Source organism: Pan paniscus, chromosome 23 (genome assembly GCF_029289425.2).
Source record: "Pan paniscus chromosome 23, NHGRI_mPanPan1-v2.0_pri, whole genome shotgun sequence".
In the NCBI taxonomy this organism is placed as follows: domain Eukaryota; kingdom Metazoa; phylum Chordata; class Mammalia; order Primates; family Hominidae; genus Pan; species Pan paniscus.
Window position 1 is genome coordinate 28,651,413 of NC_085927.1, and position 13,251 is coordinate 28,664,663.

General features: G+C 59.6%; 1 protein-coding gene and 1 long non-coding RNA gene across 3 annotated transcripts in view; both read right to left on the reverse strand.

The window, feature by feature from the left end:
* Nucleotides 1-68: 68 nt before the first annotated feature.
* On the reverse strand, nt 69-4,041 carry LOC130541137 (uncharacterized). The gene is made up of 3 exons (XR_008955182.2): nt 3,804-4,041; nt 2,515-2,609; nt 69-1,666 (listed from the first exon to the last, which is right to left on the reverse strand). It is a non-coding gene; the product is annotated as an uncharacterized LOC130541137 (long non-coding RNA).
* A 967-nt stretch (nt 4,042-5,008) lies between these two features.
* DGCR2 (DiGeorge syndrome critical region gene 2) overlaps nt 5,009-13,251 on the reverse strand; it is an 86,340-nt gene continuing 78,097 nt past the window's right edge. For both annotated transcript variants that reach the window (XM_003814037.5, XM_003814038.5), the window contains 3 exons: nt 10,522-10,674; nt 9,773-10,009; nt 5,009-7,845 (listed from right to left, as the gene is read on the reverse strand). In XM_003814037.5, the coding sequence (XP_003814085.3) occupies nt 7,589-7,845; nt 9,773-10,009; nt 10,522-10,674 (647 nt within the window). In that variant the 3' untranslated portion in view covers nt 5,009-7,588. The remainder of the gene's footprint in view (nt 7,846-9,772; nt 10,010-10,521; nt 10,675-13,251) is intronic.

Genomic DNA, 13,251 nt, shown 5'->3' on the forward strand with positions numbered 1-13,251 from the left:
TGACCAGGGGATTCAGACACAACGTATAGGATGAGGGTGGGGGCCCTTCTCCCTCTGAGAGGAACCTGGAGAGGCCCGGGTTCTGCTGAGGTAGGAGAGGGTCACTCAGAGGGCTCCCACGGAACAGACAGGCACACTGAGGCCTCAGTGGGATTAGGGCAGGAAATGCCCCTCTTGCAATGGGGGACCGCGCCGGGTCATGCACCCACCCCCCCAAGGCCACATTAGGCTAAGGTCACTCTGTGCATTATTTCATTATTTCACATGGAGGGTCGCCCACGGTTGACAGAACCACAGGCTGAGCCCCAGGCCCATCAGAGCGCAGTGCGCAACTGCTAGGGTGGGGGAAGAGCAGGGGGCTGCTGCGGGGACCGAGGCTCTCGGGGAGGCCAAGACTGCGTGCCCCTTAAGAGGCTGCTGTGGGCCTGGCACGGTGGCTCAAGCCTGTAATCCCAGCACTTTGGGAGTCTGAGGCAGGCGGATCAGGAGGTCAGGAGATCGAGACCATCCTGGCCAACACGGTGAAACCCCGTCTCTACTAAAAATACAAAAAATTAGCCGGGCCTGGTGGCGGGCACCTGTAGTCCCAGCTACTCAGGAGGCTGAGGCAGGAGAATGGCATGAACCCGGGAGGCAGAGCTTGCAGTGAGCTGAGATTCCGCCACTGCACTCCAGCCTGGGCGACAGAGTGAGCCTCCGTCTCAAAAAAAAAAAAAAGAGGCTGCTGTGGGCGGAAATTACCCGTGAGCGGTATGGGGTGAAAGTGGGAGGGTCCAGCCTGGGGCACGGTGTGGAACAGGGTCATCTGAGGGTGCAGGGCAAAGAGATCAAAACGGGGTGGGAGAGGGGCAGCGCCTGCGGGAGGAGCCAGGCAAGGCCCGGGGAGGGGTGTGGGGGGCGACGGGGGACGGTGGCTCCACCTGCACCCACCGGATGCGTATGGGGTCCTCGAAGACGGTCCAGAGCACCGTGGGCTCACAGTCAGGCGGGGTCAGTGACCCAGCAAAGCGACAGTAGCTCGAGATGTTGGGCCACATCGACGCCAGCGGGAAGGTGGACATCAGATTCACTGAAAGCCCCGGGCAGCGGAGGGAGGGGGATTGGAACCAGCCTCCCCGTGCCCTGCTGACGCCATCCCCAGCAACCACCCCCCTGGCCCCCGAGCCGGAAAACGACCCGGTGGCTCCTCACCCGGCTCAGGCACCTTCCTCAAGCCCGACACTATGGCGCAGAAGTTGGTGTTGCTACAGTCCTGCTCCTGGGAGGGGCTCCAAGTGCGAGGGGTTCTGAGTGGGGGAGTCTCTGAAGAGGGAACTCGGCTGGGGTACTCTAAGCAGGAGGCTCCCAGTGGCAGGAGGCATCTGGCATCTGGGAAATGGGGTGGAAGGTTCTCGCCGCCACTGGCCCTGCCGATTCAGGCATTCCCACCGCCCCATCCTCCCACAGATCCTATAGACCCTAGAGATCTCCCCACGGACTCCACAGGCCTGGCCTGTCCACTTCCAGGATCCCCATGGACCCCTTTTTTGGAAACATACATAGAATCACAGCCCTGCCTTCACCGCCAGCAGCACCTCCAGCAGCAGGGCCTGCACTCGAGCCCATCACCGTGGCGTGGTGCCTCCTCCATGCTCTGGTACTTTGTGTTACTGTGGACCACGTGCATCTGGGGGGAGGCACAGATGTGGGAGATACCCAGCTGCCCCCACCTTGCTCTCTCTCACCTCCGTGGGAGCACTCCGGCCACCCCACCTTGTTCCCGAGTCTACCTCCATAGCCTGGCGCTGCCTGTCCAGGCTGTGCTCCGAGTCTGCTCGCCTCGGGCCCCCCCACCCCCAGTTGAAGTGCAGCCGCAGTGCGCGGTAGACAGGCAACAGCAGCCCAGCCTCCCAAATCTCCAGGTGGTTCTGAGGATCAGTGTCCATTCAGAGTAGCAATGAAGGGGAGGAGGCATACGACACCCTCTCTACCTCACCACCTGCCCACCTTGTGCCATTAGGGCACAGGGTATGAGCAGAGGCCCTTCCTCAGGCCAGGTTTCTCCCCAGTGCAGCCCCATTGCCTCCATGGAATGGAACCCATGGTGTCCATGGCTCCTGCTGGTCAGCAGAGCAGAGCTCCACAGACTGCAGGGGAAACCCTCCCCCCCCCCACACCCAGCATGGCATGGAAGAGGGCAGAGGGCAGCCCTCCTGGTGTGGGGCTCTAAGCCCAGCTGTGTGTGGTCAGGGATCCTGGCCCTGCCAGAGACCCTGACTCCTGGTCCTCAGGGGCCATGGCTGGTTGTGATTTGTAGGGTGGGACCTGGCACCTACACAGAGGGCGCATCTGGACTGCTGTGTGAGGATGCTCCTTTCCTGTGAAGCTAGCCCCTGTGGAGGGTTTTTGGCCCTGTAGGGTGTCTCAGCTCCCGTGTGTAGGGAGTCCTGGTCCCTGTGTACACGCAGGAGCTCTCATGCCCTGTGTGGGGCTCCTGCTCCTGCCTAGGAGGGGTCCTGACCACAGGGTGCTGACCTGTGTGGCTGTCATTCTCCAGGGTCCAAGGGCCTGGAGGTGCTGAGTCATAGCCTCGGAAGATGAAGGGCCCTAGGGTAGAGTTCCGCCGGACCCTGTGAAAGTCAATGTCGATGAGGGACTGGCCTGGGCCCCCACAGGCAGGGGCCAGCTTCTTCCAGTGGGTGTGGACTGCTGGAACAAGGACTGGGGCCTTTGGGGTGGGGGTGGGGTCAGGGAGGCAGCCTGGGGGTGCAGCAGAGAGTGGCCCCCATACACCCAGAGGATAGCTCAGCCTCAGGAAACCCAGCTCCCTGCTTCCCCCACACCTGAACAGGTCACAGCACCCCCCTTCTCTTGTACCCTGCATCTGACCTATCCATCTAGTCTCCCAGTTGGCTGCCCCATGGTGAGATGAAGGCGGAAGGGTCTCTGGCACACAGTTGCACACCCACACTGGGACCTCTATCACCTGCACACACTTGGGCTGGCCACAGTAACGGGTACACCAGCCTTGACTGACTCGGGACCGGCAATCACAGCAGGCCCAGACTCACACACAGGGGGACAGTCACGCACTTGCACCTGATGCCCAGTCAGTCTACTGGGGCAGACGACTACAGACAGAAACCTGCAAAGGCCACAGAGTGCAGGGTGCAGACTGTCTCTTGGCGACTCTTGCACCACTGGCACATGCTCTGGTGGTCCCAGGACACAGACTGATCTGACACAGTCTCACATGACACTCTGTCCTCACCACACTTGGGGTCCTGGGAGTCATATAGCACCAGGCACCTATAGAGACAGTGGGCAGGAGGCTGAGCTGAGAGGCCAGTCATCTGGGTCCTCTCCAAGCCCCATCCCATCAGTTGGGGTCCAAGAATGAAGTAGGTCAGGGGTTTAGGCCAGGGGAGGCCAGTGAAGAACCTTCTCTCCTGTCACCCCTACCCCAGTATTTTCTCTCCCCAGTCCCTCCCCACTCCCAGTGGCAAGACCTAAGGGGTGGTGGAGCATGGCAAGAGGGTAGATTGGAGGCCAGACAGGAAGAGTCCTGGTGCTCACTCTCAGAGTCTGCGCCACACCAGCTGCACCGCAAGGCGAGCATGATGCCAGGGGCGTGCGTGGCTCAGTGGCAGCCGCAGCTAGGAAGGACTAGAAAGTGGCTAGACCACGCAGCCAGGATGCTGGCCTGGCTACTACATATTTATTCATTAGCTAGCTGGGCTAGTGGCGTGGCTATTGAGGAGAGGATGGGAGGGGTCGGTGCCCAGGCAGGGCCACCAGGAAGAGCGCGAGCGCTCCAAACTCACCCAGGTGTGCTCTGGTCCCAGGGCTGCACTGACTGCCAGCAACAATCGCTGAAGTTAATCCTGCAGGGGAGGGGTGACCTATTATTATCCCCACTTACAGTCCAGGAAAGAGAGGCTGGGGACCAGAATGACACACCAAAGCCACCAGCAAGAAAGGTCAAATAGTGAGGGCACCTTGGACCCCAGTGCCCATGACTTTCGGGGCAAGGATGGGAGGAAGGTGTAGGATGTCTCTTGCCCCGCTGTGGGCCCGGAACTGCCACCCCATCCCAAGACCACAGCCTCCCTCCTACCCAGGCCCCCCTGCGGATCCAGGCCAAGACGGAGCCCTGCAGGAGGTCAGAGGAGGGGACTTCTTTGCACCCCACGCCTCTTTCCAATCGCCAGAGGGCAGGGCCCTACCCACATTGGGGATGGGAAGACAGCCCCTACCCAGAGGCAGGGCTCGGGGCTCTGTCCAGAGTGCTGACAGTGACCTGTGTGCTCGGGACTCAACACCACCACTCCACTCCTGCCCCAGCAGATGGGATAAAAAATGAGGGGCCACATCCTCGAGGCTCCCATCCCTGCCAAGGGACTTACCAGTTCCTTTCCTAACCCTGACTCCTCTCGTGTCCGGCCGCAGGACTTCCCCCAGGTATACACATCTGGAGTGCCCCCAGAGCAGGGCATGCAATCACACTTCCTGGGCCCCCTACCCTCTGAGACCTAGAGATGGCACTGCTGGACATGAGTGAAGAGGCCCCAGAGGACCTAGGCTACTTTGTAACATTAGGTGGCTTGGACTGGAGGGAGGGGGTTTCCAGCCACCCGGATGATGAGGGGAGCTTAGAGGAAATGGCACTGATGGCCAGGTTCCAAGCCCTGCCCTACCACCCCGTCCCATGCTAGCTCCCAGATGGTGTCAAGCAGCCTTGCCTTTATGTGGATCCTGTGCACGTCAGCAACACCTGCCAAGGCAGCAGCCGATGCCCCGAGCAGGGCTGGGTGCTGCAGGATAGCTGTAGGCAGCTCAGGGCTGCTGCTCTCCCTGCACACTCCACCTGGGGGCTCCAGGCTCACCTCTGCCTGGTCCTCAGGGGGTTTGATGGACGCCTGCAAGGGCTGCAAACCCTAGGTGCATTCTGCTGAAAGGTGGGTACCCAGCCTCTTCCACCTTAGCCTGTGGCAGCCGTGGGGGCCACACCAAGGACTAACCATGCCTCTTCCAGAACACAAGTTTATTTGGCATTTGGATGAAATGATTCTCACAGCATCTTAAGAAAAGTTAGTGTCAACCCAACCAACAACTAAAAACCCTTAATGAAAACATAAAAAAACAGGCATCAAGACAATGTACAGTATCAAATCCCACCTCCGCATGGCAGGTCAGAGGGCACCTGGGCTCTGAGAAACCGTGGCAAGCTGGTCCTAGAGGAGGAGGACCCCTGGAGCACAACGTTCAGCAAGGGTGACCCCGGGACTTGCTGGTCAGACTGGGGACTGCAGCAGGCCTTGCAAAGGGGGCATTCTGGATGGTGGTGCAAGAACAGATGAGCGAGTCCAGCTCTCCTCATGCTCCCAAGGGCCTCCTGGAGCCACAGTGGCAGCGGTGTTCCAGGCAGCCCTGCCATGTGGACCTTCTGCCTGGCCCAACGTGCCAGTGGCCTGAGTGCTTGTGGAGGCCCATGGGGAAGGGGCCACCCAGCAACCCCGGCCAGCCCAAGGCCCACCCTCTGCAGCCTGCATGGTCCACTTTACCCCATTTCCTCACTGCCCCCTACGTGTCTGACCGGCCCCTAATGTTCCTCTGGTCCCCAAAGGAAGCGTCCCAGTCCCACACATCTTGTGCCAGCCACCCTGTCCCGCACACACAGTTCTGAGGCCTGGCAGGAACCCTCTGAGCTCTCAGGCTCAGGCCCGTGGGAGACTCTGCTGCGTGGTCCTCGGGCCCTCACTGGCCACCTGGCACCCATAATGCACATGCCTGCTGCTCTGGAACCTGGCTGCCCTGCCCCAGTGCATGTGGGATCCACGACGTGCTTCCTGCTTCGTCCTCTGCAGCCAGTAGGGGACTCTTGTGGCCAGGACTTCCTTGTTAAGTAGCAGCCCTTCTCCAAGGGGAGCACAAACCTGCCCGCACACAGCCTCCAGCATCATGCTCCAGCAGGCCAAGCTCAGGGACAGGCAATTCAGGGACAAAACTCACAGCTCTGGACAGCTCTGGCACAAAGGTCAAGTCTGTCTGTGGGCAACTCAAGATTCTCATTCCACATGGGATGGAAAAAATGGGTCTCCAGCCACAGTGTGAGAATGTGTCAAGAAGTGGACTGTGCATGGAGTCCATCCCCGAGCAGCACCACAGAACTGCATGCTTCAGACAGGCCTCCCAGGTGCTGCCCCTGCTGGTCTGGAAAGACTGAGCGAGACAGCACTGCCTCAGCACAGCCCAGGATGCATCGACGACCCTGGAAGAGTGGGCCCCCAGTGACCCGTGAAGTTCCATGTGCCACCCTCACCTGCAGACACTTGGCCACATACACACACAGAGACACAAACATACAAAGGAAAGATCCAGACATTCAACGTAGAAAAGATATGGATGTGCTAAAAATCGCACAGAACCCGCTTAATCTCCAAACCTCAGAAATGTTAAAGGCCCTGTGTCAGGCAACAAGACCACTGCCCAGGAGCAGGCAACAGGGTCCGTCAGGCAAAAGGGTGCCAGGAAGGGCCCCCAGCCCCTGCGCTGCTGAGGAGGGGCCGGGAGGTGTGCATGCGGCCGCTGGGCACTGAGCTGCAGTAGTGGCGGTGATGTAAGGAGTGGACTTTAAGGAGATAGATGCAGCCCAGGATGGTGGTTTCAGCCACCCCTCCTGCAATGAAGCAACCCTTTATGGCACAAATGGGGCCGGGGGCAGGCCCAGGGGCAATTCAACAGGAGGCAAGAGCCCAGGGCTCCAGAGTGGAGAGACAGGAGGCAGCTCAGTCCCCAGACCCCAGCAGAGCATCTGGGGCCTTGGCCCCACTCCAGAGCTTCTTCCTGAGGGAGCCATGCACAGCAATGCTGGGAGAGGGACTGATGGGGTGGGGTCAGGCCTCCTGCCACAGAGCTGGGCTGCAGAGCCCAGATGGAAAGACACAGTGAAGAGCTCAACCTCCTTCCAAGCTCTCCTTCTCAGGGCTTCAGGTTCCAGAGCCCCAGGGGAGCTCCCAGCCAGGGGCAGGGTCACCTTGATATTCACAACTGGGCTTGTGGGAGCCATCTTCAATGCAGCCGTTGTGACAAAGTCAAGAGGCTGCCTCCCTGAAGCAGACCCACTGCCTACGCCATACTGACGGTCCAGAGGCCCCCTCCTGAGGGCGGCCAGCAAGGGGCACTGTGGCAGCTCCCACTGTGCCTGTCCCAGACTGGGTCAGCAGGTCTCTCTGGACAGCACACTGCACCAAGTAGGCCCACCAAAAACGCATCAGGTGTGGCCATGGCCCACAGTACCTTCTTCATTCCCTGCCTCTAACATGTGTGGTCTGAATGAATTTTGTCACTCTTCTGCCATTTATAAAGGAGAAGACAGTGATCCAAAGCTATGCATGTTTCTGAAGCCCTCAAGGAAGCTCGGTGCAGGCCATTACTTCTTTTGACAGAAGGCGGGCTGTGGTCTCTATGTACACACGCGTGCCCACCAGTGATGTGCGGCAGTGCGCGGCGTCCAGGCTGGGACAGGGGCCTTTCAAGTCTCCCCAGGGACCGGTGTTTTCTACAACAGACAGGTGCTCCCAGACCGTTGGGGTACAGGCCAAGCCGTCTACACCACAGTATTGAGGGAGCTGCGGCTGTGGCGGCCACCCCCTGGCAGTGCCTCTGCAGCTGGGGTGCTCCCGCTCTGGGCAGGGTCAGGGGGCACGAGCAGGGCGCTGCTGCTGTCGGCAGAGTCTTCCAGGTCTGCCAGAGAGGCCCCCACAGTGGGCAGAGGCTGCTCCAGGCGCCGGAGTAATGCACCTTCACTCCCACCATCCCCAGGGGCTGGCAGGCTGACCTCCGCAGGCTCAAAAGCATCATCGTCTGCAGGAAGAGACAGAGGGGTGTCAGAGGCAGGTACGGGCCTGGCACAGGGGATGCAGGGGAGCTAGGCAGAACCAGGAGACACTCCTCCTGCCTGAAGGCCCCCCTGAAGCTGGGTGGTGAGCAGGACCTGGGTGGCTCCCCCGGGGCCTCAGATTTTGAAGGAGGAGCCTGCCCCACATGACACCTGTTGTACCTACTGCCCCCTGTGGCTGGGAACCTGGTATATGCAAGGTGCAGGGCACATCTCACAAAGGCAGACACGGGCCTGTCCCACCATCGGTGTGAGGTAGGGGAGACACACTGACCAGCAGTCACTAGAACAGAGGGGCCCAAAGGGAAACCGTCTCAGACTCAGTAAGGTGAAGACCCGGCTCAGCAGGAAGGCAGGGGCATTTGTCATCAGGGAGGCACTGGGCCCAGGTGGGTGGAAGAACATTCAGGGCTGCAGCTGGAATGTGGCAACCGGAGTGTGGGCAACAGGGCTGCAGTGAGCGGCCTGGAAAACCACACAGGTGTTTGCAGGAAGCTCTGATCCAAGGCAGGCTGTGTGGTAGGGAGTCGACTCGCTTTGTTTTGCCCGATCTTTATTACTTGCTTTTTTTTTCTTTTAAGAGACAGGATCTTAAAAGATTGCACACTGGTGTGCAATGACGTGGCCATGGCTCATGACAGCCTTGAATTCTGGGCTCAGGTGATCCTCCATTCTCAGCCTGCCCAGTAACTGGGACTACAGCTGTGCCCACTATGCACGGCTAGTTCTGAATTTTTTGTGGAGAAGGAGGTCTCACAGGCTGGTCTCGAACCAACCTGGGCAACCCCTCCTCCCGCCTCAGCCTCCCAGAGTGCTGGATTACAGGTGTGAGCCACTGCGCCTGGGCTGCCTGCTTGTCATTACCATAGGCTGTCTCTGAAAGCTAACAGCACAAGGCCCCGGTGATGCACCTCCCTCCTGGCCAGCCCCTCACAGCCCCCACCCTGCTCTGCAGCCTGGCCCACACAGGTGTCTGGGATCTGCTGCCACCCACCACCATCCCTTGCAGGAAGCTGGTCCTACCCTGGAAGACTGTGACAATCTGTGTCATGAGGGCAGGGGTCAAATGCAAGTCTTTTCTGCAGCCCCAGATCATGCAAGAGCTGTGGCAGCTGACTAAACAAACGAACAAGACTGAGACCTTTAGGCACAGCAGCCCCAGCCTCACAATGCCCATTCTGCCGAGATGGGCAGGCATGCAAGGAGCCAGTCGCTTTGGGGTGGCACTGCCTACCAAATATACTACAGGTTTGTGTGTGTTAGGGGGCCTAATGCACAGGGAGATGGGATGGGACACCTGCACTGCTCAACAGAGACAGGGACAGGCCAGGGGTCAGGGGCCTGCCACTCCTTAGCTACACAGCCTTGAGGAATGGCGCCCACTCTCAGATGGGTGGTAGGCTCCAACTATGGGCCAGTAGCACAGAAGCCATGCTTTCCTCCCACCTCACAGAGCTGCCTCCTGACACGACACGAGGGGCTGTCACCATGGTGTCTCTAGCTCATGTGTCTACAGACAAGTGATTGGCTCCTGGGTCTGGGCCAGCCCTGTCTTCACAACCACCACTGTCCGGCTCCCCAGGTCTCTAGAGCTGGGCTGAGGGCCCTGAGGGCTGCCCAGATGACAGGTGCTCACAGAAGGGAGGGAGGTAGGAGGGAGGGGTCCCAGGCCTCCTCAGAGCTCTCTGCACAGATTGCCAAGGGCGGCCAGGCAGGGAGATCAGGACCCCTTCTGCATGGGCAGCCCCAGGAGAAGCCTTAAAGGAAAAACCAAAGACAAAGCCGGAAAGAAGTGAGGCCCCCAGGCCTCTGCAGCTGGGCAAGAGTGCTGGGCTCAGCCCCACGTGCCAGGTTACTTGACAAGGTGTTCCCTCTCCCTGGGGAGTCAGGCACCTGCAGGGTCATAGAACACACTGTCCGGGTGGATGGAGGCCTCGTAGGGTGGCGGAGGGTCGTCGGGCTGGCCGATGTCCGGGTACTTGTATGCCGTGTAGGGAGGTGGAGGGTCGTGGAAATGGAAAGTCCCACCCTCTCCGTCGTCAGAAAGATGCAGCGGCGTGAGGCCCGTGCCAAACCCGTCTGGGCCGTAATCAAAGCCAGGGATCCTGCGGCCGAGGTTGAAGTGGTGCACTGGGCCATCAAAAGTGTGCAACGGGAACAGAGACAAGTCACTGGGGGCAGGCTGCCTGGCTCCTGAGCCCCCCACCCCCAGCCTGGGCCTGCCGTCCCTGAGTGCACACACCTGTGCCCCGCTGCCTACCCCTCGGCCACATTTGGCATCCCCATGAGACCCCTGGTGTGCTCCGTGGCATGTCTCACCCTCACCACACCAACCTGTCCCTCTGGGCTGACACTTCTGTCAGACCCAGCCTCTGGCTGACCACACCCCTCCAGCTGGAAGGGTGATCCGGGCCTCTGACCCTCAGAGGCCTCCGAGTTCTGCCCACCCTGTGGCTCAATGGGAATAAGGAGGGTCTTGGCAAGAACTTTCCTGGCCCACAGGTGAGGACACAGACCCCACAACATGTGGCCTTCAAACCTGCCTCTGCCCCTCTCTGTCCAGGGCTGGGGAGCTCATGGAGACATGGGGTGACCTGGGGTGGGGATGGGGACCAGGGTTGTGGCCCTCAGAGGGCACTTACAGTTTGCTCCAATCAGGGACTCGATGCGCTCCCGGCGCCGCTGGCGCAGCCGGTGGACCATGAAGAGCAGCAGTGACAGGATGAGGAAGGAGGAGATGCAGCTGACGACCAGGCGCATCCCGCTGGCCATGGAGTCAAACAGACTGTTGCCATCTGAGGGGGAGGGGAGGAAATGGCCGCTCTGAGAAGGGGGCCACCCTCGTGCTACGCTGGGGATGCTGTCGTCCTCCTGCCCAGGCGGGCTGTGTGGACAAGGCACACAGTGTCTCCCTGCACCCAACCATCTTTAGGATACATGTGAAATAAGGCCGCTCAAAATCAAGAACATGGTGACAGCACAGAAGCAGAAGAGCGAATCCCAGGTCAGGAGAAGCATCTCACCATGGCCCCGGGCTGCTGTGTGCCAACACCCCTCTGACCATCACCGGAGCAAACTGGGGTTTCCTGTCCTAGGACTAGCACTCCTAGGAGGCTGCGCTCATGTGCTGTGTACCCCAGGTGTGGCTGGGGCGCGGCCCTCCTGCAGAGGTGCACATCCTTTTCCAGGGGCCAGGGCTGCACACAGGCCTCCCACGTCCATCCAACAGCAGCCTTCCTTTTGTCTGAGGCCTGGGCTCTTGGGAGGAAGGTGCTCAGTTGTCCAGCAAGAATGAGCCAGGGGGCGGTGAGGGACAGCCCTTTCCTGGTGGGAGGCCAGGGTTGGCCAGGTAGGCAGGGGTCTCATGGATGACAGTTGCTGGCAGTTTGGAGTGGGGGTGACGCCCCTGCGGAGCATGGCTCGGGCGGCTGCTGTGGGGAGGACAGGCTGCAAGGGAGTAGCATAGGGCATCAGGAAGCCAGGAGGAGGACCTGCCGCAGCAGAGAAGGGAATGACAGAGGCCTGGACCGGGTAGTGACAGACTGGGAGAAGTGACAGTATAAGGTACACTTGGGACTCGGATTGCCACAACTCCCTGATGGACTGTGTAGGGGAACAGTGAGCCCCTGTGGGCAGCCGCACGGTCAACTCAGGTATCGTTTCACAAATGTGCCTCTGCTGTGGTTGGGCGTGAAGCCTGTCACTCCAATCCTTAACAAGCCATGGCAGAGAAAATGCGCATCCCCTGACGCACCCAGCCCTGGCATACACGTGCAGATGACACCTGGACACAGCACTGGGTCTCACAGGCTCCCCACTGAGATGCTCTCCCGGCTCAGCCACACCCACACACTGGGTACACACGCACCAAGCGCAGGTGTAGGAGGGCTGGGTGGACCCGACTCCACCTCTTTGCTGGGTGAGTAGGCAGGAGGGGCCATGAAGCTTGAAGCTGAGTCCCAGCCAGGCTAGACGCCAAGGAGCACTGAGTCTAAGCTGCTGCGCCTTCCTCTGCTCTTCTTGAACCCTTTCACGCTTTTCGTGGCCACCACTTGGCTGGGATGCTACTAGTATTCAGCAGGTGGAGGCCGGGGTGCTGTTCAACATCCTCCAGGACAGCCCCCAACAAACAGTATCTGGTCCAAATGTCAACAGCGCCAAGAGGGACACACCCTGCCCTGGTGCAGTGCACACTGGGGACAGGGGCTCGATATGAGCTGCCCATGGGGAGGCAGAGATGACATGAGTGGTAGCAGGCATGAAAGGAGAATCTACCAGCCACACATCTATAACATGGCTGGCAGTTCCATGCACTCCTGACTTGGGTAAACTGGCAACTCACAGAAGTCACAGAATAATGGAACCAGGAAGTGGTCCCAGAAGTAGCTTCCTCCACAGACCAAGAGTGAAGGCCAGGGAGGCTTCAGAACGAGGAGTGACCCATCAGCTCCTGGAAGCAGAAGGACCCCACACCAGCAGGGACCCTGCTAAGCTAGGAATGGCCAGTCCCACCTCTGCAACAATCTCGGCAGGCAGGACCCCTACTGCCTGCCCTAAGGAGACACTTCACAACCCCCGTGTGAGTGGCTGGGTTCCCAGAGCCCTCAAGCCATTCCTGCTAGCCCAGTACACTCCATGCCCACACAGATGGCAGCGCCAGCTCCTGTCCTCCTCCCACGGGGCCAGGAAGCATCTCCAAAAGCTGCATTTTTTGCTGACGACACATGAAGTGAATATGTAAGGATACATCCTCTCACCAATTAGCTGCTTTTCCTGATGCCTCTGACCCTCCTCCAGTCTCAAGGGCACTCTCATCAGTGGGAGAAAGCCTAGTGGCCCAGGGACTGGTGACGTGCCTGTTCATTGGAGGCCAGTTCAGAGATCCCAGGGGAGCTCCTAAGAAAGCAGCCCCTTTGCAATGACTAACTCTTAATCCGTTCTAAAATAAACCCAAGGACACGGTCAAGGTCCCAACTGTCCCTCCAAGGTGGGGACCGGAAATAATCATCTCTCAGAACCAAGCCACTTGTAGTCAAGCACAAAGAAGAGAGCCTGCCCCAGAAGCCAGAGGCCAGCCCAGGGGCCCCAGAGGCCCCTTGATAGGGCTGATCTCTCCATGGAGTTCTGGGCTGTGCAGTTGGGGTTGTCTTTTGTCTCTCAGCTATCCTGCAGCTCCCAGAGAGAGGATCCAGCCTGTGCAAGAAGAGCTCCAGTGACAAGGAGCTCACCATTTCACTGAGCTTGGTTAAATGGTAACAGTTTCAAAATCTCCATCAGAGACACCAAGGGGAGCAGAAGGTCAGCAGGGATCAGAAGCTGAGACCAGGAACCCAATGTGGGCTCTGTGCCTGGCAGCTGCACCAGCCAAACAC